The sequence below is a fragment of the Fusarium phalaenopsidis genome (genome assembly GCF_050370095.1).
Source record: "Fusarium phalaenopsidis strain FUZ10S chromosome Unknown contig_32296, whole genome shotgun sequence".
Classification (NCBI taxonomy): domain Eukaryota; kingdom Fungi; phylum Ascomycota; class Sordariomycetes; order Hypocreales; family Nectriaceae; genus Fusarium; species Fusarium phalaenopsidis.
Genome location: NW_028145408.1, coordinates 1,892,181 through 1,911,822, shown reverse-complemented (window position 1 = coordinate 1,911,822; position 19,642 = coordinate 1,892,181). Strand labels below are relative to the sequence as shown.

At 54.4% G+C, this 19,642-nt stretch overlaps 7 protein-coding genes across 7 annotated transcripts; 4 read left to right on the top strand and 3 right to left on the bottom strand.

Annotated features, from left to right (window-relative positions):
* Positions 1-405: 405 nt before the first annotated feature.
* On the top strand, positions 406-2,195 carry LRP88_06162 (Dak1 domain-containing protein; the record flags this gene model as incomplete). The annotated part of the gene is made up of 2 exons (XM_083242702.1): positions 406-1,678; positions 1,729-2,195. 2 exons carry the CDS (start codon positions 406-408, stop codon positions 2,193-2,195), a joined length of 1,740 nt encoding a protein of 579 aa, XP_083101638.1.
* Positions 2,196-2,425: 230 nt separating this feature from the next.
* LRP88_06161 (mRNA splicing protein SMD2) lies at positions 2,426-2,984 on the bottom strand (the record flags this gene model as incomplete). Its single annotated transcript, XM_083242701.1, has 4 exons — positions 2,426-2,468; positions 2,542-2,799; positions 2,881-2,913; positions 2,965-2,984. 4 exons carry the CDS (start codon positions 2,982-2,984, stop codon positions 2,426-2,428), a joined length of 354 nt encoding a protein of 117 aa, XP_083101637.1.
* Positions 2,985-3,422: 438 nt separating this feature from the next.
* LRP88_06160 (mitochondrial 37S ribosomal protein mS47) lies at positions 3,423-4,919 on the top strand (the record flags this gene model as incomplete). The annotated part of the gene is made up of 2 exons (XM_083242700.1): positions 3,423-3,470; positions 3,531-4,919. The coding sequence occupies 2 exons, from the start codon at positions 3,423-3,425 to the stop codon at positions 4,917-4,919; spliced, it is 1,437 nt and encodes a 478-aa protein (XP_083101636.1).
* A 1,747-nt stretch (positions 4,920-6,666) lies between these two features.
* On the top strand, positions 6,667-10,546 carry LRP88_06159 (uncharacterized protein; the record flags this gene model as incomplete). Its single annotated transcript, XM_083242699.1, has 2 exons — positions 6,667-6,781; positions 6,840-10,546. 2 exons carry the CDS (start codon positions 6,667-6,669, stop codon positions 10,544-10,546), a joined length of 3,822 nt encoding a protein of 1,273 aa, XP_083101635.1.
* Positions 10,547-11,109: 563 nt separating this feature from the next.
* LRP88_06158 (DNA-directed DNA polymerase alpha subunit POL12) lies at positions 11,110-13,185 on the top strand (the record flags this gene model as incomplete). Its single annotated transcript, XM_083242698.1, has 3 exons — positions 11,110-11,579; positions 11,632-12,961; positions 13,015-13,185. The coding sequence occupies 3 exons, from the start codon at positions 11,110-11,112 to the stop codon at positions 13,183-13,185; spliced, it is 1,971 nt and encodes a 656-aa protein (XP_083101634.1).
* A 120-nt stretch (positions 13,186-13,305) lies between these two features.
* Positions 13,306-14,700, bottom strand: LRP88_06157 (splicing factor, Prp19-binding domain-containing protein; the record flags this gene model as incomplete). The annotated part of the gene is made up of 1 exon (XM_083242697.1): positions 13,306-14,700. One exon carries the CDS (start codon positions 14,698-14,700, stop codon positions 13,306-13,308), a length of 1,395 nt encoding a protein of 464 aa, XP_083101633.1.
* Positions 14,701-15,702: 1,002 nt separating this feature from the next.
* LRP88_06156 (FAD-dependent oxidoreductase) lies at positions 15,703-17,735 on the bottom strand (the record flags this gene model as incomplete). The annotated part of the gene is made up of 2 exons (XM_083242696.1): positions 15,703-17,603; positions 17,651-17,735. 2 exons carry the CDS (start codon positions 17,733-17,735, stop codon positions 15,703-15,705), a joined length of 1,986 nt encoding a protein of 661 aa, XP_083101632.1.
* Positions 17,736-19,642: the final 1,907 nt, after the last annotated feature.

Here is a 19,642-nt window from a genome sequence, read left to right as displayed (position 1 = left end):
CCAAATGCCAAGCATCCACTAGTCATCCCCATCGGCAGCAATCAACTCCAACAACCGAGCTATTGTCCTCGGCAACATCCTTCCCCTCACAAGGTCTTCCCGGATAATGATTTCGGCGAGACAAGCTGAGGCCGCTGCAACCTTCCGCTCTCATTGCCGTCCTGCAGAGGCTTGATCCAACCCCCACCAAAAACCCCGCGATTCGGAGCCAATCCCCCGCCTTCACCTGTCAATGAGTGACCACCGGCTGATTTGGGACGTCACTTGGTACCTTGGATTGCACGACGTAGCTCACCTGATTCTTTGTGACTGTCTCTCTATATTCACGCTCTCTCTGCTTGCATGCGGTGACTTCATAAAGTTGTTGACCTAGAAACTTTAAAGTAATTGTTCAACCTATCAATCATGTCGTCCAAACACTTCATCAACGATCCAACCCACCTCGTCACGTCTGCTCTCCACAGCCTGACTCTCACCAACCCCTCCGTTGCTCTAGACTCAGACCACAAGATCATCTACCGCCGACCTGACCCAAATGCCGCTTCTCAAGTGTCCATCATCTCTGGCGGAGGCTCCGGCCATGAACCTTCATTCGCCGGCATGGTCGGCCAGGGCATGCTCTCTGCGGCTGTTGCAGGTACTATCTTTGCCAGCCCTTCAGCCGAGCAGATCCGCACCGCCATCACCTCTCGCGTCGATACCTCAAAAGGCGTGCTGGTCACTGTCATGAACTACACTGGTGATGTGCTCAACTTTGGAATGGGTGTCGAAAAGGCCAAGGCCGCCGGTCTCGCCGTCGAGATGGTCGTTGTGGGCGATGATGTTGGTGTTGGCCGTGCAAAGGCTGGCAAGGTAGGAAGGCGTGGTATCGCAGGCACAGTCCTGGTCCACAAGATCTCTGGCGCCCTGGCAGCTCTGGGAAAGCCGCTTGATGAGGTTGCCAAGTATGCCCGGCTGACTGCATCCAACCTTGTCAGTGTGGGTGCCAGTCTAGAGCACGTTCACGTCCCTGGCCGCAAGGTCGACAGCGAAGGCAGCCTAGAAGCGGGAGAAGTTGAGCTGGGAATGGGTATTCACAATGAGCCAGGCTCGGGGCGAGAAAAGGCTGACCTTCCCGACCTTGTGAGCAAGATGCTCAAGCAACTGCTTGACACCAGCGATAAGGACCGAGCATTTGTCGATGTCAACTCGAAAGAAGTGGTTCTCATGATAAACAACCTTGGCGGTGTGAGCGTTCTTGAGCTGGGTGGCATCACGGCCGAAGTTGTGAGCCAGCTCGAGTCAAAGCACAATATCCGTCCCGTCAGAGTCCTGAGCGGCACCTACATGACCAGTCTCAACGGTCTTGGTTTCAGCATCACTCTTCTCAACGTTGTCTCCCCCGACTTTGATGCGCCAAGCATGATTGAGCTACTCGACGCACCGAGTGAAGTCGTTGGATGGTCTGCACCTATTCAGTCTCGCACCTGGGAAGCCAAGAACTCAGCCACAAGAACAGGCAACGACGGTGCAAGCCAGGATGCTCAGCCCAGCGATCTCAAGATAGACGCCAGTTCTGCGCAGGCAGCGTTGAAGAGGGCGTTGGAAAAGGTGATTGCCGCTGAACCAGATGTTACTCGGTATGACACTGTCGTCGGCGATGGAGACTGTGGAATCGGTCTAAAGAGGGGAGCCGAATGTGAGTCTGACATCTCGGAGCGTGACTAACACTTGCTGACGTGGTTACAGCAATCCTCAAGCATCTTGAAGAGCGTCCCTTCACCGGAGATATAGTGGTAGACCTCTCCTCCATCGTCACTGTGGTGGAGAATACCATGGACGGAACGTCTGGTGCCCTCTACGCCATCTTCCTCAATGCTCTAGTCCATGCCCTCCGCGGTCTGGCTCCTGGCAACGCGTCTCCCGAGGTCTGGGCCAAGGCCCTCAAGCAGAGCAGTGACGCGCTAGGCAGATACACACCAGCTCGCCCAGGCGACCGCACCTTGGTTGACGCCCTGCATCCCTTCGTTGAGGTGCTGGGCCAGACAGGCGATGTGAAGCAGGCAGCTGAGGCGGCAAGGAAGGGAGCTGATGAGACCAAGGGGATGCAAGCCAGTCTCGGGCGGACCGTCTATATCGGAGGTAGCGGATACCAGGAGGTTCCTGATCCTGGTGCCTGGGGACTGGCAAGCTTCTTCCTTGGTTTGAGCGAATGATTCAGCCATGTCTGGCCAAGGTGAAAAAATGGAAACAGTTAGGACGTATCAAGATGTGCGAAGTATAGCTTAAACTGCAAGGTTAATCAGAAGAACGGGAGAGTGTGTACGCGTAAATCAACTTGTTTTCAACGCCTATGGAGTCCCTGTGAGCCTTGCCCGAAGACATACAAAACATCCCATTCTCAAAGTGAATCCTCAGCCCCCAAACATCGTGACGGAAAGGAAAATTAGCTTAGGAGCACCAAGATAACACTATCGCCTCGCAGGAACCTGTGGACACGTTAGCATTTGCCCTGAAAAATCGTCACCGCCAGGGGTGAACGCTGGCCGCAGGTGTACTCACATCTTGCTGATGAACCGATCCTTGTTCACTGGTCGACCCTTCTTTCCGTTTGCTAACCGGGGCGTCTCTGTCCACATCTCCTTCACGTTCTCGAGAACCATGTTGCAGTGTCGGTCAAAGGCCTTGACGCGCGCCAGGAGCTTGCGGTTGTTGCGGATTGAGATGAGCACCTGGACGTGCGAGCGCACCGCGGTCTGGAGGATGGAGAGGGGGCCGGCGGAGAACTCGTGCTCCTCGAGCTGAGCAATCTCGTACTCTCTGTGAGGGGTCATACGTTAGCAATTGTCGTCTCGTCGCGGGGCTGGGCAGCGAGTGTCGAGGATGGGCCGTAGCACATACGTGAGTTCTGAGCGCGGCTTGGTGAGAAGCTCCCTATCATCTTGTTAGCCATTAATCCATCGAGCTAGAACCGACGTGACGCACTGAATCTTGGGGTCCGACATCTTGAAGGCTGTCCGTATGGATGATTGTCGGTGATGTTGAATGCGGCGCGCAAGGCTGAAGCCCACAGAGCTCAAAAAGTCGATGATTGGGGTGGAGCGCACCTGATTGGTCGCGACAGTGGAGCTCCCCTCCGGCTTCTCACTGGTCAGGTGACAACAGTTCCTTGACTGGGCGGCCAAGCCTCCACTGCAGAAAGCGGAAAGACGCTGCTACCCTCGGACTCAATTTTGGGGTTCTGATGCGGAGGTTGAAAAGCATTGCCGCGGACCGAGGACACTACCACAGCCTCTAATACCCCCTCCTCCTCTCGATGCGCATGTCGATCGCATGTGCGCATCGCTAATATCTTTGTGATGTCCTTCCGAACTTTTGCTGTCCGAGCTGGTGTGGCTGTCAATGCTGCAAGCTATCGAAGCTCAACAAGAAGTGGTTTCAACATGGTTCAGCAAGCAAAGGTCTTGAGTTCCTCTCTCGGAGCTCGACAGGTGAGATACAGGCTTCAATGACGTTATTGGAGGTTCAGTCTTCTAATTGGATTGGTGCAGCTGTCTACCGAGGCGACCTCGATCAAGGAGCTGCGCGACGATGAACCCAACGATGTTGTTTTCGAGAGCAAGTATGGTCTGCGCACCGTCATGCTCAACCGACCCAAGAAGCTCAACTCTCTCAATGCTTCCATGATTCGCAAGATCGTTCCCAGGCTGGTGGAGTGGGAAAAGTCCGACCTGGCCAACGTTGTCGTCATGAAGGGTGCTGGTGAAAAGTCTCTGTGCGCTGGAGGTGATGTCGCTGCCCTCGCCCACTTGAACCAGCAAGAGGACGGATGGAAGAAGTCGGCCGAGTACTTTGCACTCGAATACAAGCTCGACCACTACATTGCGACATATCAGAAGCCCTACATTGCCTTCATGGACGGTATCACTATGGGTGGTGGTGTTGGTCTCAGCGCCCATGCTCCATTCCGGATTGCGACCGAGAAGACTGTCTTTGCCATGCCCGAGACCACCATCGGCTTCTTCCCCGATGTTGGCGCTTCCTTCTTCCTCCCCCGAATGAACGGATCTGTCGGAACCTACCTGGCGCTGACCAGTGACCGACTCACTGGTCCCAATGTCTTCTACTCGGGCATTGCCACCCACTACCTCCACTCCACCAGCCTGCCCGACCTGGAGGCTCGCCTGGCTGAGCTCCGGTTCCGAGACAGCGACGACCTGCCCGCACGACTGGCCCTCATCAACGAGACCCTGGAGGAGTTCTGCACCGGCCTTCCCTATGACCAGCCCATGGCCCTGAGCGGCGAGATTCGTCGGGCCATTGACAGGTGCTTCAACAAGAACACTATCAGCGACATCATTGCTGCCTTGGAGTCCGAGCGGGGTGCGACTGAGGAGTGGGCGCAGAAGCAGATCAAGACTCTGCACAAGCGGTCACCCACCGCCGTGCACGTGGCCCTCCGCCAGATGCGCGTCGGTGGCGAGTGGGATATCGCCGAGACTTTCAAGAAGGAGCATCAGATCTCGTCCAAGTTCATGCAGCACCCTGACTTCACCGAGGGTGTGACGGCTCTGCTCATCCGCAAGGAGACGCCCAAGTGGTCGCCCGAGTCCCTGGAGGACATTGCTACCAAGGACAACGTGACCAAGCCCTTCTTTGAGTTTGACCCGAAGAGCGACATCGAGCTGTTCACCGATCGGACATACTCGGAATACCCTCACCAGAGTCTCGGAGTCCCCACCGAGAAGGAGATTCGCAAGGTTCTATCTGACGGCAGCTACAGCCAGGAGGAGCTGGCCAATATCATCATCGCATCTCGCCGGGGTCGCCAGGGTATCTCGGAGGTGGTCAAGGAGATCATCGCCCGCAAGACCGATGTGGACGCCCGCGGCAAGGCCAGGTGGCTGGCAGATGAGTCCACGCCTGGAAGCAAATTGTAAGAATATTGGATAATTTGTAAAAATAGAAGTCACTACCCGACGATCCTGGCGTAGTGCGTGTGTCGATAGATGAAATGTGATGACTTTCTGATGATGGTGCATTCAATTCGTTGATGGACTTGAAACTCGTTAATGGGGCTGATGAAGCATCATGGGTATTGTCGTGAATGGTGAAAATGGAATGGGGGGAATAGTGGCGAATGAGATGAGGGGTGTGGGGTTGCGATAAACCACCAAGATTCCGTTTGATGAGAGATCAAACGATGGTCGAAAAGCCTCATCTAAATAAGCCGACGACAGGAGGGTAACAAACAAGGAGGGGCCTATCAGCGCGTAATGGAGGGTTGGATGGGCGGTGGTGCATAGGCCAAAACAAAACACCAAGCCCTCCTAGCCAAACAGGCGGAGTTAAGAGATGATAAGCACGGCTACCAGCAGGAGGTAAGGAACAAGACGTTGAGAAAGTGGAGATAAAGTCGAGGGGAAACCTCATCGACTCATCATCTTCCCACATGGCGTCTGTAGGCATCCGGGAGATGGGGTGCGAAGGGGAGATGGCCTCGGGCAACAGACGAGAATATAAAAGGGACAAGGCCCCGCCCCGGAGAGGCCTTGAGAAGAAAGACTAGACATCTTCGCCTTCCTTGCCCCCTCTCAGGTCTGCCATTTTCCCTCTCATCTCTGGTCCAGTTTTCCGTCATCGAAAGGGAGCCGCCAGCTGCTGGGTTGGCCAAAGCGAAAGGACCTGCGAAAAAGGTGCGGTAAGGGAGTTGAACAAGATACGTACCTCTCTAGCTCTTGCGCAAGCTCGACGGAGACAAAGCTGCGGGAACCAAGCCACGAAACACGACGTCAAAACGAGAGCGAACTCGAAGCACGTGAGAAAGCAGCTTCCGGTGCCTGGCCGGTGAGCTGACTACGCATCCGAAGGAAGCGAACTAAACGAAGGTTTCCAGAGCTTGACAGCTCGGAGCCAAGGACCGCAAAACTCAAGGCGGGGCCGAGACTGTCTCTCCGGCGCCGTGCCTCTCGGGAATAGTGGGTCTTATCTTCCGGTCCCCGGTCCCACCTTCCCTTGTCGGCGCGTCTCGCTCAGGTGGGTGCGCGCTAACTCACGTCACTGGCGCTGCAACCACTAAATCAGAACCCACAGGGGTCTCTCAACCACTCGAGTGACACGGCCGCCCTCCAACTTGAGCATCCAATCCACTGCCTGCCAAGGTCAGGGCCAACAGCTACAATACCCGTCGACGCCTCTACAACCTGCATCACAACGCGACATCACCACCTTCCTTCCTTTGCGTGTCCGCGTTGTTGATTGACGATTCACCTCTGGTTTGATACTTAATCTCTTCCTTGTCCACCTCCCCCTCCTCAATTTCTTTCTCCTCTTTTTTCCCCCTCCTTCTCGTTGTCCAGCCAGCGTGCACGTCTCCCCTCAGATCTGCAGCTTAAAGAGGTTCCACCCTCACGACGCGACTTTTGGCGGACGAGGCGCGTCACGAGAATGACGCCCGCCTCCCGAATTTGATATCACATCCCGGCCAACGAGCTCAAACATTAAACCTCGCCTCGCTCTAGCTCCACATATCCACCCTTCTCCCCGTCAACCCTTTTCGTCTCAATCACTCGCACAACCTTCCCGTCGACGAGATCTCGAGGATTCTGAACCGTCACTTCGCCTCGAGTGATTGAGACACCACGTCGGCTTATCTCTGACCTTTTCCCCTCCTGGGGACTGACCGCCATGGCGTCACCCATGCCTTTTGCCACCCCAGGCGACTGGAATCCCAACAACGGTCAGACGATGCAGCGAAATAACGAAGTCGATGAGTCGGGTGTCCAAGTGAGGCCCATGGCCCGTATGCCTCCCGATGATGACCTTATCTTGCTGCATACATGGCTAACACTGCCCTACAGTCAAGGTTCATTACACCTTCGACAAGGAGGCCAAGGTTAACTGCCTGGCCCGGTCATCCCAGACCCTCCATGTACAGACGGTTCCCCTCGACGACAAGAACTCGATTGGCATCGTCGACTTGCGCGCGTGCCTGCTGGCGGTCACCGAGTGCAGCCCCGAGCTTGCCAGCCAAGGCAACGAGACCAACACCGATTTTACCGTCTACTCTCTCGACTACTCGGAACCAGACACACCACTTGTGGGGCAAGGCATGCTATCATGGGCATTGGATACGATGCGTGGTGATTGGGCTGCCCAACCACCCAAGATGGTCACAGGGCGTGTCACCAAGAACCTCCTCGCTGTCTTTGGAGGAGGTAATCCCGAGATCCTAGAGGTCAAGTTGAGATTTACCGTCTGCCCCAGGGTTCAAAAGCCTGAGCCCACCCAGGACATGCAGCTTGCGCGGCCTACAGAGACTCTCATGACACCCGCAGGCGCTGCTGAATGGAACTCGTTCATTCAATCCAACCCTCAGATTGGTCACTCAGCACATGTCTCCCGAGTGGCATCGCCAGCCCTTTCCCAAGGACCTCCAGCCCCTGAAGTCCAGCGGGTAGCCCCAACACCCGTCGACCCGGCAACAGCCCCGAACCAACCTACGTCAAGACCATCTAGCAGAAGTTCACGCAAAAGGGCGCCGACAGGGCGTCCCCGTGGTCGACCACGGAAAAAGCCAGCTGAAGGAAACACTTCGGGATATGAGGACGGGACCGAGGGCGAGGATAGCGGCCCCGCCAAGAAGAAGACCAAGACGGCGACGAACGCGACCAAGGAGACAAACCAGACAAACCAGGCCAAGGAGATCAAGACAACAAAGCCGGTCAAGACAACCAAAGTTGAAAAGGCACCACCGAATCCATTCACCTCTGGACCCGATTCTCTGCGTGTTACTGCCAGTACTGCCAGTTCGCTCCGAAACTTCCGCCCCGTTGGTCCAAGCAATGAAGCCGTGTCTGGCAACCACCTACAGGAAGTTCCTCGAGCTCCCACACCCGTGCCTGAGGGCGGCCCATTAAACATGCCTCGAGGTGGCCCAAAAGGGCCCAAGCCTCGGCGGGAGTCATCCATGCGACAAGAGCTGACGGCCAACCTGAGCAATCAAATTCCCCCGAGGCCTGCCCGCGCCCTATCTCCAAGCCAGGAGGACGGCCGCTCCCCTGAATCAGCGATCGAAACGCCAGCCTACTCGGAAGATAGCCCGCAGGATATCCGCTCATCTCCTCCAGTTCCTCGAAACGCATCATTCATGCAATCCAGCCCGCCCATGTCGAGTCCTATTCTCCCTCCGATGCCCGCACCCGTGCTAGATTCAACTTTTACGGACGACATCGATGATCTATTTGATGAACCCATTCTCCAGCCGGTCAAGGAGAGTCGGATTCAAGGACGACCCCAAGTCCCACGAGTGATAGAAAGTGTAGACCGCACAGGCATCCCAACCCAGGTCTTCAGGATAGACGGCCCAGACGGCCAGGATCTCGTCCATATCCAGAACTACAACACACCCCATCCCACCTCTGGTCCAGTTGGGCCTCCTCATTTGGAGCCTTCCCTGCCCCTACCTATACCCCGAAAGAGCCATGTTCAACCTCAAACAGCCCGAAATCTCCCCCAAGGGCGACCTCAGCGCCGCTCACCACCAACTCCTCCTCCCACCACAGACGCCCCTGAGAAGATGGCAAGCCCAGGTCCTGTCCGAGCTCCTTGTGCAGCAGAAGTTCCTCAACCTCAGGTTGAGCCCCAAACCCAGCCCTGCGATGGGTTGGATGAGCCCCTCCTTCAATTAGTGCGAGCGACCTCAGGCCTTCAGCCCATGCCTTCAACTGAGACTAATCAGATTCCTCAAGGAACTCTACCTCCTCGAAAGCCAGTCTCTAACCCAGTCAAGCCCCAACCTCGCTCGTCTCGACAGCTGAACCGATCGCAATCCGCCGGCATCTTGCCATTGCCCTCAGTTCCTGCTAGTGAGCCCGTTAGACCGTCAACGCTCTCCGAGTCTCATCTTGCCGAGCCCATTAGAGCATCGACCGAGATTCCAACATGTCTTCGTCGATCAAACTCTATAGCTCTGCATCTACCAGTTCCTGCCAGCGACCCTATTGGCCCAGCCGAATCTCTCGAGCATTTGGCCTTGCCTCCACTCCCCGGGGCATCTTTCCCACAAAGCGATGCTCTCCCTGCGATACCATCATCGCCGCCCTACAAGTACAAGAAGAACATGGTGAAGAAGCACGCGATCAAACAGAAGCTGGAAATGGCTATTCTAAATGGAGAGATGCCTCCTTTCTGTGCCAACTGCGGTGCCATTGAAACACCAACTTGGCGCAAGATCTGGGTGCAGGAACACGAGGGAGTGCCCCAGTATGTCGAATACACGGACAAGCCTGGACAGATCACGGCGATTGAGATTACAAAGCGAGACGAGCAAAACGTTCCTCTGGCATACCGGCTCGTCAAGAAGTCCCTGGGCCTGAAAGACGTTCGAGATGCTTGGACAGAACAGCTTCTCTGCAACCCCTGTGGTATCTGGATAGGCAAATACCGAATCCACCGCCCTCAGGATAAATGGGACAACGCCTTCGGGCCCTTGGGCCAAGGCCGACGGAAGCGTGGCTCTAGCACCAACCCCAACTCCAACTCCAACTCCTCCCGGGCCAAGAGGGCTCGCACAAAGAGTATTTCTCATCCCAACCCGACTTCTGAGGCCTATCCAGTTACAGATCCTGTCGGCCCTGTCGAACCATCTTCGCCCAAGAAGTCTGGCTCTATCCTTCCCACCAAGGAACAGAGAGGCGATGTGCTAATGGGCAACAATCTCACCCTGCCTACCCTCGACGGGCTGCCAAACCACGACAGGAACCGATCGAACCCGGGGTCAACCCATTCCAGAAGTTCCCGAGGACTTGGGACAGCTAACAGCCCCATCGAAATGGACATTGATGACGACCTTGGCAACACCCGGCGTTTGCTGTTCTCCTCTCCACAGAAGGATCCCACCCTGAAGACTCTTGGAGAGATTAACGCCAACGTTGTCAAGGTGACAGAGTCTCGTCAAGACAAGGAACTGGCTGTGGAAAAGGAGAATGTAGCCGTGGAGGCTCGTGGCGAGAAACAAAGTGAACAAGATGCCCTGGAGGCCCTGTTCCATAGCCCTGCTCGGCCGTCTACCCCTCCGCCCAAGTCCAAATCTGAGGCGCAAACCACTCCCTTCAAGACTCCTACACGTCCTACACCAAACCACCGACCCATCACCCGCAGCGTCTCACGATCTATTAGATCTGTGAGGGGAATGATGTCTCCTAGTCAGCAGGCACTACTTCAGAAGACACCTACTAAGACTCCTCGTTCCGCGGGCCTTAGGCGAAGCCCGCGGCTGAACGTTGACAACCTCTTTGATACCCCCACGTGCCGTACCATCACGCAGTTGCTCTCGGAGCCATCTTTCGACTTGGATAACAGCCAATTCGACTTCTCCAGCCTGCCGAACATGGAAGTAACCCAGAACATGATAGTAGAGTTTGGCAACTTCCTCAGCACCGATGGTATCATGCCCAGCTCCCCTCCCCGAGATGGTGCCCTGGCTTTTGGCTATAACGGCTCTGATGATGTGGGCGCCGAATGGGGCATGGAGCAAAGAGTCACTGTCAAGGAGGCTAAGGAATAGCCTATTATGGTTTTATGAAAGGAGTTTTACAGCATGATAGAGCTTTGTTGAACAGGTACATGGAGGGCATCAACAGCACAGAATTGCGTGTTTAAAGACACAAGGATATGATAGTACTTACATACATAGATGGCGCTGGATGGACTCTTTTATGGATCAAGGCAACGGCATTTGCCTGTGGAAATGATACCTCTGTAGTAGCTTAGTAGCCTTTCAAGGGCATAATTGATGATTTGTATGAAATATCATTGCCTTTTGCACATCTCCATTGCCCGAAGTGATACTCTATACCTCTATTGTCTGGTATATGTCAACGCCTGTAGAGGTACACAGCTAGTACCGTGTCCACACTGTATGTGAGGACTGTGTTTGGTCCCCACTCACTTAACGCGGTTGGATTCTGAGACGCGTCTACTCGCGTCCAAATTAAGCCCCTCCAACCACCATCACCATAACGACCGGCCTTCTCCTCAACTCTCAAACACACACTCGAATTTGTGATAAGAGCGGAAAGCAATCAATCATTGTTCCCTATCGCCTCCATTGCTTTCCCGTCGCCCACCATGGCCGACGCAGACCTCCAAGACCGCTTCTCCCCCAATAAGCCGCTTGAGCCCGATGTTCTCAGCGAGCTCCAATCCATCATGCGTCTCCACAGCCTTTGCCCCGAGGATCTCTTCTTCAAGTGGGAGTCGTACTGCATCAAGCTTGATACCGACGCTCAGATCGTGACACTCGAGGGGCTGCGCAATCTCAAGCATAGCATCCAAGATGAGCTCGAAAAGACACAACGACAGGTGCACGTCAAGACGGAGAGGAAGGTCGCCGCTACACCAAGGGGTGGTGCAAAGGGTGGTGATGTGTTTGGGATGTTGGATGGATTGGTGCCGAGTACGCCAGGGTCGGGGGGCAAGTTGAGCAGGACGCTTGCGACTGGGAGTGCATTCAAGAGGAAGATGGAGACTCCCAAGGGGTTGACGAGCTCGCCAGCCACAGGTATGAGCGAACAGCTGAAGTCTATGAATGGACTCCCGTATGTTTTCCTCTTTGACAGTTTTTCTACGCCTATTGCTAACATTCAAAAGACCTACGTCTTTCAACGATCGAGCGAACCCCGGAGAAGTTGTCGAGATCCTCAACGACCGCCTCGCCGCAGCCAAACCACCAATTGCGCCCTTCTCCGAGCCGCGCGTAAAGCTCACCGCCGGCTCCGACCAGAAGAAGCTCGGATATAAGCCATTGGTGATGAAGATTTCAGAAACGAGCGAGATTCTTGACGACCGGATCGACAGCTTCATGGCGCTTATCCAGGAACACCATGGCCTTGATGAGGCAGCTTTTGGCAGCGCCGCAGCTCAGAGCATCACCGAAGTTGTTGCTGTTGGCCGAATTGCGTCAGATTCGACTGAGGGAAAACTCAATGCTGCGTCGTTGGTGTTTGAAATGTCGAGACGAGCTGGAATGGGTCTCAGAGTGCCCCTAAAGATGGATCACGTCCGCAGCTGGTGCTTCTTCCCTGGCCAGATCGCGGCTCTTCGAGGCACCAATGCCTCTGGGACTGAATTCGTCGTCAAGGAGATTCTCGATATCCCTCTACTCCCCAACGCTGCCTCTCTACCCTCCGCACTTGAGGGGCATCGCGAGCGACTCCGTGGTGGACCCGATGCCATGGAAGAGGATTCAGAGCCTACGCCCCTGAACGTATTGTTCGCGTCTGGTCCATACACGGCAGATGATAACCTCGACTTTGAGCCTCTTCACGCCCTGTGCACTCAAGCGACCGACACTTATGCGGATGCGCTCGTCCTCACTGGCCCATTCCTCGACGTCGACCACCCCCTTGTCGCGACGGGTGACTTTGACCTCCCTGAGGAGGCCAGCTTTGACCCTGACACTGCTACCATGACGACTGTCTTCAAGTACCTCGTCTCGCCTGCTTTCAACCGCCTCGTCTCCTCAAACCCTGCAATCACCATCATTCTCGTTCCCTCTGTACGAGATGTGCTAGCAAAGCATGTCTCGTGGCCACAAGACTCAATCCCTAAGAAAGAGCTCGGCCTACCCAAGGCAGTTCGTATCGTCACGAACCCCATGACGCTGTCAATAAACGAGCTTGTGCTTGGTGTCTCATCACAAGATATCCTCTCCCAGCTACGCTCTGAGGAGGTGGTCTCTCGTGGCGGCCCCCAACCGGGCGGTGACTTGATGGGACGCCTTTGTCGCTACTTGGTTGAGCAGCGGCATTACTTCCCCCTATTCCCACCTACAGATCGCTCTAGGCTTCCCAAGACAGGCACAGAGGAGGGTATTGCCACTGGCGCAGTGTTGGATGTGAGCTATCTCGAGCTGGGCGAGATGGTCAATGTGCGACCAGATGTCATGATGGTTCCCAGCTTGCTACCTCCTTTCGCAAAGGTACGCTCTTGACTTGCTTCTCTTGAGCTCACATGATGCTAACTGATATCTAGGTCGTTGAAAGTGTCCTTCTAATCAACCCAGGTTACCTCTCTAAGCGTCGAGGCGCTGGCACATACGCACGCATGACACTGCATCCTCCCACAGTGCCCGATGGTGGCAGCGAAGAGATGACTGGCCATCAAATATTCAACCGAGCTCGCGTTGAGATTGTGAGGATATAAAGATAGAAGCCACATCTGACTGTATGTAATGTAACGAGCCACGTAAAAAGAAGGGGGGTCATGGAACGATGAATGGCCGTGTTGGGTATTATTAATGTTATATCAAGACCAGGCCAAGGCCTACCTGGCATCCACTCTGCGTCTCTTGTCACTCTCGTACCGGTCGTCGTCGCGCGATGTACTGCGCTTCCGGCGACTGCGGTGTTCATCCCTATCACGACGCGGTGACCGTGATCGCGATCGTGATCTCCTTCGACTATCGTCCCTTGAACGATACGAGTCCCTATCTCTCCGATCCCGATAACCAACATCTCTGTCTCGTCGATCACCCTTCCTCTGATCGTCGCGCGAGCCGAGGGGAATAGCATTTGCGCCTCCTGCACTCCGCTCATCGGGTCGGAAACGATCATCATCTGGGCGGAATCGCTCATCCTCATCAAACTTGCCCCCTCCTCCTCTCCTCCGACCACCATCAATATCGCCCCAGCGACCTGTATCCTCGGTGCGCATGTCCTTGTACTTGGTACCGCCCTTGCGACCGAGCTTGGCCATGTCACGACGCTGCAGATACTCTGGCAGCGCCTCACGGTTCCGCACATCGTCCTGAATCCGACTGCCCATGATGTCTCGCTTATCCAGGCCAGCAGCCTTCATCTCATCTTGGAAGAAGGCGCCCTTGTGGAAGTACCGCTGCATGTACGACATCTTGCCCTTGCCTTCCTTCTCTTCTTGCTGCTTAGCCAAGAAAGCCTCATCCTCAGCCTGCCGCTCTTCCTCAGTCAGGTTGCGCCGTCGCTCCACCTCTGCAAGCTCCTTCTCGCGCTCCTCGATGGCAGCGCGCGCGCGCTTGAGGCGCTTGAGCTCGCGGACGCGCCAGGCAGCCTCCTCGGCCTCAGGGTCCAGCCCGTCGGTCGTGTCCACGTCCGAATCCTCGTTCTCGTCGTCATCCCAGTGCTTCTTGCCCGCTGCGCGCGCGGCAAGGTCCTTTTTAATCTGCTCCTCGACGAGCTCGTCGGCGGCCTTCTTGCGGGCTTCCTCTTCTGCCTGGCGAGCTTCTTCCTCTTGTTGGGCGGGGTCTTTTACGTTTCCTCGCTGGCTCTTGGGGATGAACTTTGGTCGGATCATTAACCGTCGCGGGGCTTCATCTTCGCTACTCTCCTCCTCGGATTCGCTCTCCTCTTCATCGTCGTCCTCCTCCTCTTCCTCGCTCTCTTCCTCCTCTTCCGTCACGAAGCCTTCCTCGGCGGCCAATCGCTCAGCCTTTTCCTTGGCGAGTCGCCGTTCTTCAGCGGCTTCTGCCTCCTTCCGGCGCGCGTTCAGGTCGACCTTGCCCAAGTTGCTCGAGATCTTTCCGGCGCTGGTCGCTTTCGGTGGCGGAGGGAGCGCGGGCTCGGCGGGCGCTTCAGATTCGCTGGCATCGGAGTCGGAGTCGGAGTCGGATTCCACGCCCGTAGGCTTACCGGCGCGATAACGCGCCGGCTTGACGGGGTTCGCTGTCATGCGCTTGGGCGGCATTGTGATGGGAAGTTGGAGGATGGAGAGGTAGAGGTTGTGACGTTGGAGGCTGGTCAAGGTGTAGAAAATTGGGTGGAGCCTGGACGATAAGGTTATCGGGGATGGTTACCCTAGACACTGAATATGTGAGAACAGGGCCACGTTTTTGACATAGCAACGGCCTTTGTATATTGCTTTTTATCTTGCTAATTATTCTTCTGTGTCATTTAATGCTACGGCTCATCTTGAACAGAGTTCCCACTATTCTCTGGTGTGTTAATGTTATTGCCTGGCCCTGATGAATCCTGCTCTGTAGGAGAAGGGGTCCAGCTCATCTCCAGTTGGTAACGAGCTCCGCTTCATACCTTAGCCCTATCATTAGGATAATTAAATCATATAGATGGCAAGAAGGATCTTATTCATTAGAATACTAGGATGAGTACTTACCCTCAAGGCAAGACTTAGTGATAATCGAAGTATCTCTTAGCCCCTCAGAGTGACCAGGTTGGAGCTCCTATCAACTTGAAGGCTAGGCAACATGGTATCATCTGTTCAAGCAATCATGGATTGAAGAGTGAGTGGCTAATTCTACAAAGAAAATGTCATGTCTCAAACACCCACCACTGAATGCGTTGGCAGTAAAGTGCATGCCTATGCTTAAACGATGACGCCAATTAACTGATAATACTCCGTAGCCTAGGGGGACTCTTCGTCAAACTCGTATTCTCAAAGAAACTTACAAGGTTACCAATACCCGGCTCACTTTCTCGTAAACAGTTATTGAAGCGAATACGGACAAAAAATTTGGGGGAGCATGATATATCGTTATTCCCCGAGCCCCTATTCAATCGCGACAAGGAATGCTTCACTGCCAGGAATGTCAAACTATCTTCAATAAAGATGAAGGCTGGAACTGAGATTAGAGGATTAGTCAAGTAGAAAGTGGTGCAAATGAGTTTCAAGGGTTAATATAATACATTGATTGACCAAAGGGTCTGAATAGTTACAAATACATAACCCCTTTTACACTCGGCAAAGCTTGCTATTTTGGTTGGGCAAGTTGCCAAAGATCTTGTCCTGGAGCTCCCACTTGTCCGAGCCAACGCCGTTGGTGGCATAAAAGACATCATATGGATCCCACTTCTCCTTGATCTCAACCAGACGCTCCCAGTTGCTGCCCCAGAACGAGTGCTGGAAGTCGGGCTCGATGTAATCACTCTCGGAGCAGTACGCGTGGCCACCAGGAGTCACATCTCGCCACCGCTGGATGTAGTCGTTGGTCAGGCTATCGGAAATGTTCTTCTTGGTCTCCTCGTCGGCGGTCACATCCCAGAAGACGGCACCGATTCCGTGGACGAGAGCTGTTCGCCAGCCTGGGTTGACAGCCGTGTCAGGGTAACCTTCGTGGCCGGCGTACAAGTTGAAGGCGATGAACCAACCATAGTCCTCGATACTGCCCTTGACGGCATCAAAGGTCTTGCTGATGATGGTCTCGTTGGCCCAGTTCTCTTCGGGGAACAGACGGCTTCCCTGGCGGATGGCTGGGTTACCCCAACCCTCAAGAGGGAACGAGGCCTGCCAAGCAGGGTAGAAGTCGTCATACTCGGCGTACTTGGGCTTGATGCTGATGCCAAGCTCCTTCAAGTCGGCAAACAGAGGGGCCACAAGCTTCTTGAGCTTCTCCACGGTAAACTTGGGAGCGAACCAGGGCTGCATGGAGAAGCTGTAGCCAGTCTCGGTCTTGGTGATGAGGAAGTACTCGTAGTTGCCGTTGTCCTTAGCGTACTCGGGGAAGCGGTCCCAAAATGCCTTGACACCCTTCCAGAACACTTCGTCAGTGAGACCATTGACACCAGAGGCAAAGGCAAAGGTCAAGGTGGCAACAGCGACCTTGGGGTGAGCCTTGACAACAGCAGAGGTCACGACACCAAAAGTACCACCGCCTCCTCCACGGATGGCCCAGAAGAGGTCAGGGTTGCAGCTCTCGCTGGCGGTGACGAGGCGTCCATCAGCAGTGACCACCTCGAAGGAGAGGACAGAGTCGGCAGCCATGCCGTGGATTCCAGAGAGAGGGCCATGGCCACCGCCCTGGATGAAGCCTCCCATGACACCAACGGTCTGGCCTTCTCCACCGATGACAGTGACACCATGCTCCTTAGCAGCCTCATAGACCTCGTAGGCCTGGACACCAGCTCCGGCCTTGACGGCAGGGCCCTTGTAGTCGCCCTCCTCGTAGTCCTCATAGACTTCAATAGACTTGAGGTTATGAGTCCAGATGGACAAGGCGCCGTAACCGGTAGACTTGGCACCAAAGTCGTGGCCAGTGTTCTTGATGACGAGACGAAGATTCAGACTGCGGGCCAGGTTAATGGCGAGCTGGATGTGCGCAACATTTGTAGCATCGATAGTGTACAGGGGGTAGCCACCGACAGTGCAAGACTTGGCAGATGCAAACAGAGAAGGGGGGAGACAGGACTGGCCCTGGTACAAGACGGCGTTGACAGCAGTAGGATCCTCAGTTGGAACGTAGGAGTTGTTGAACCAGTTGTTCATGAGATAATCGCACTTGGCCTTGTTGTAGTTGCCAAATTCAGACTCCTCGTAGCAGACTGAAGCATACGGGACTGTCTTTTGAAGGGCATCGCCGAGGAGGTAGTCAAATACTGCCCAGAGCGTATCGCTGGGGAAGTAGTCGTCTCCAGGGGCCGTCTTGCACTGACCAAAGAGACTCCGTCTGTGGATAGTCTCTTCCTTGTCATTGTCAAACTCGAACAATTCAATGTGAGAGAGCCCAAGGGAGGTGAGGTTGTTGAGGACCCTATCGGTGAGTTGTGTAGACTCATCAACGAAGAGAGGGGCCTTGGCCTTGGACGAACTCCTGGAGACGGCCTCACTGGCTGGGGAAATAGCCGATTTGTCGACGGCTAGATTCTGTTAGCTCAGTTTCAGTATGTAATCCATCAAGACTCACGTATGTCCTTGCCACCAACTTTGATAGTCTGAGCAAAGGATGCGCTAATGAGCGCCGCCAAGGTAAAGAACCGCATGGCAGACATGATGACCAAGAGAGACAAACGACTGACGAGAGAGGTCTAGAAGCTCAAGACTAGCCAGATAGAGGCGGAATCCGTGGCCCTTCTATAAACGCCACAACTCGAGGGAAACATCGAGAAGGCATGACGAGCTGTGGGTGCGATGGAGCTGCCAACTAGCACCAGGAACCACGCCATGGGCCGAGGTTGGAGATATTTCAGGAGCAGAGACAAGGCATGCTATAGTTGGGAACCATGGAGAGTGGAACTCTGTTGGCTCTGGGCCTAGAGGCATGAACGAGAAGGGTCCGGGTTGTGGGCGGAGGATTCCCCGACAACACAACCAACAGACTCGAACTGGATGCCACTAGCACGAAGGAGCGGGACCGAGAACACCGGATGGATCTGATGATTTTCTAGGAACAGAGGCTTTAGTTCGCCAAGATGTTCAAGGGGGGAGTAAGCCTTGGCTGCATTGCTGAGACGTAGTTCGTGGATGAATTGCGGCGCTCGAAAGACCCCTTCAAAGAGGCTGAAGATTGTCGATTGTCGATCGATGTAGGGGCGGGTTGGATGAGCTGAACAAAAGTGAGCTCCACTGATATGAGCTGGTGATGTTTCATCGCTTCGAGGCTGGCTAGCGGAGGCGGGCTGTGAGGGAGCATGACTTGGATGCAACGCCACTCGAGTTGACAGATGAACTGACAACAGGAACTAATGCACAGTTTTGTTTCTAGAAGCCAGCCGTGGCGTGTGGTATTCTGAATGAGGTAATGAATCTGGTTGAGTATATTCCTGAGTGATAGCTCACGCGACCAAAGCATCGCGACATTTTGTCTGAAGCCGCTGCAGGCGAAGAAATTACCAAGGCTTGATCCTTGGATGGAGATCAATCGAGACCCTCACTAGGACTTAGACGGTTTGAATTCCAGCCCTTTGATATGCCGGGATGAACTGCAAGGAAGAGGCTTGTTGGCGGATGCAGAGAGGGGAGCTAGGATCTCCCATAGATCGATGCGGCCTGCAGAGTCAGCCTTCTGTAACAGACCAGGAAGTGGGGGAAGCGATGATTTTCTGCCCCTGACTTATGAGCAAATTGAGAAATGACTCGAGTAGGAGGTTTCGGTAGTTGTTTTCGGGTTTGGTGATTTTGATATCGTAAATGTTGGTATTGAAGTTTAACGTTGAGTTGAGTTGCCATATCTCGAACTTGAACTCTGATTGATTAGATGGACCGCCTTGAAGATCATGTTTCTTTTTTCGCAATCAAAAAACAAGTTTCCTAGATTAACGAGATGGGGAAAAAGGAAGTCATTGCCGATGGAAACATCTGACTTACTCGCAAAGTGGGAACCGCTCCTTGCATCTCCGCCAACGGGCACCAAAGGATCGCCGACCCTGATTTTTACTAGCAAGGATATAATGATATGTCGCTATAGGATGGACTCAGAGTTGGTTCTAGTCGACGAGTGGTTTCGAGGAGCGATTTGTCAAGTCGTAGTCAGACGTCGGATCACGACAAGAAACCATCATGGTTACACCACTGGATAGCTTCTGGAGAATCATGTAGGATATTCCGCGTTGCTTTAGCGAATTAGCTCAATGATCGACATGAAATGCTCTATCGAATGCTCTCTTGCAGCGATAACCCACTATAGACTCGTCTATCGACTACACTCGTCAAGTCTTGGACGTCCATCTGTGGATTCAACATCCAACCTCGACGACTGAAACACGCAGTTGATCCCATGACGCAGGGGACAACCTATCTACTTCCGTGGGGCGTGAGATTCAGCCCATTACTCGTTCGCCACTTGGACCACGGCCCCGGTGTATGCGTGCTCTCATGTTCCTTCTCGCACTTCCATACAGCCCTCTCTCTTCCACAGCAAGGGACCGCTTCCGATTCGTTCTTTGTACGGGGGGAGGAT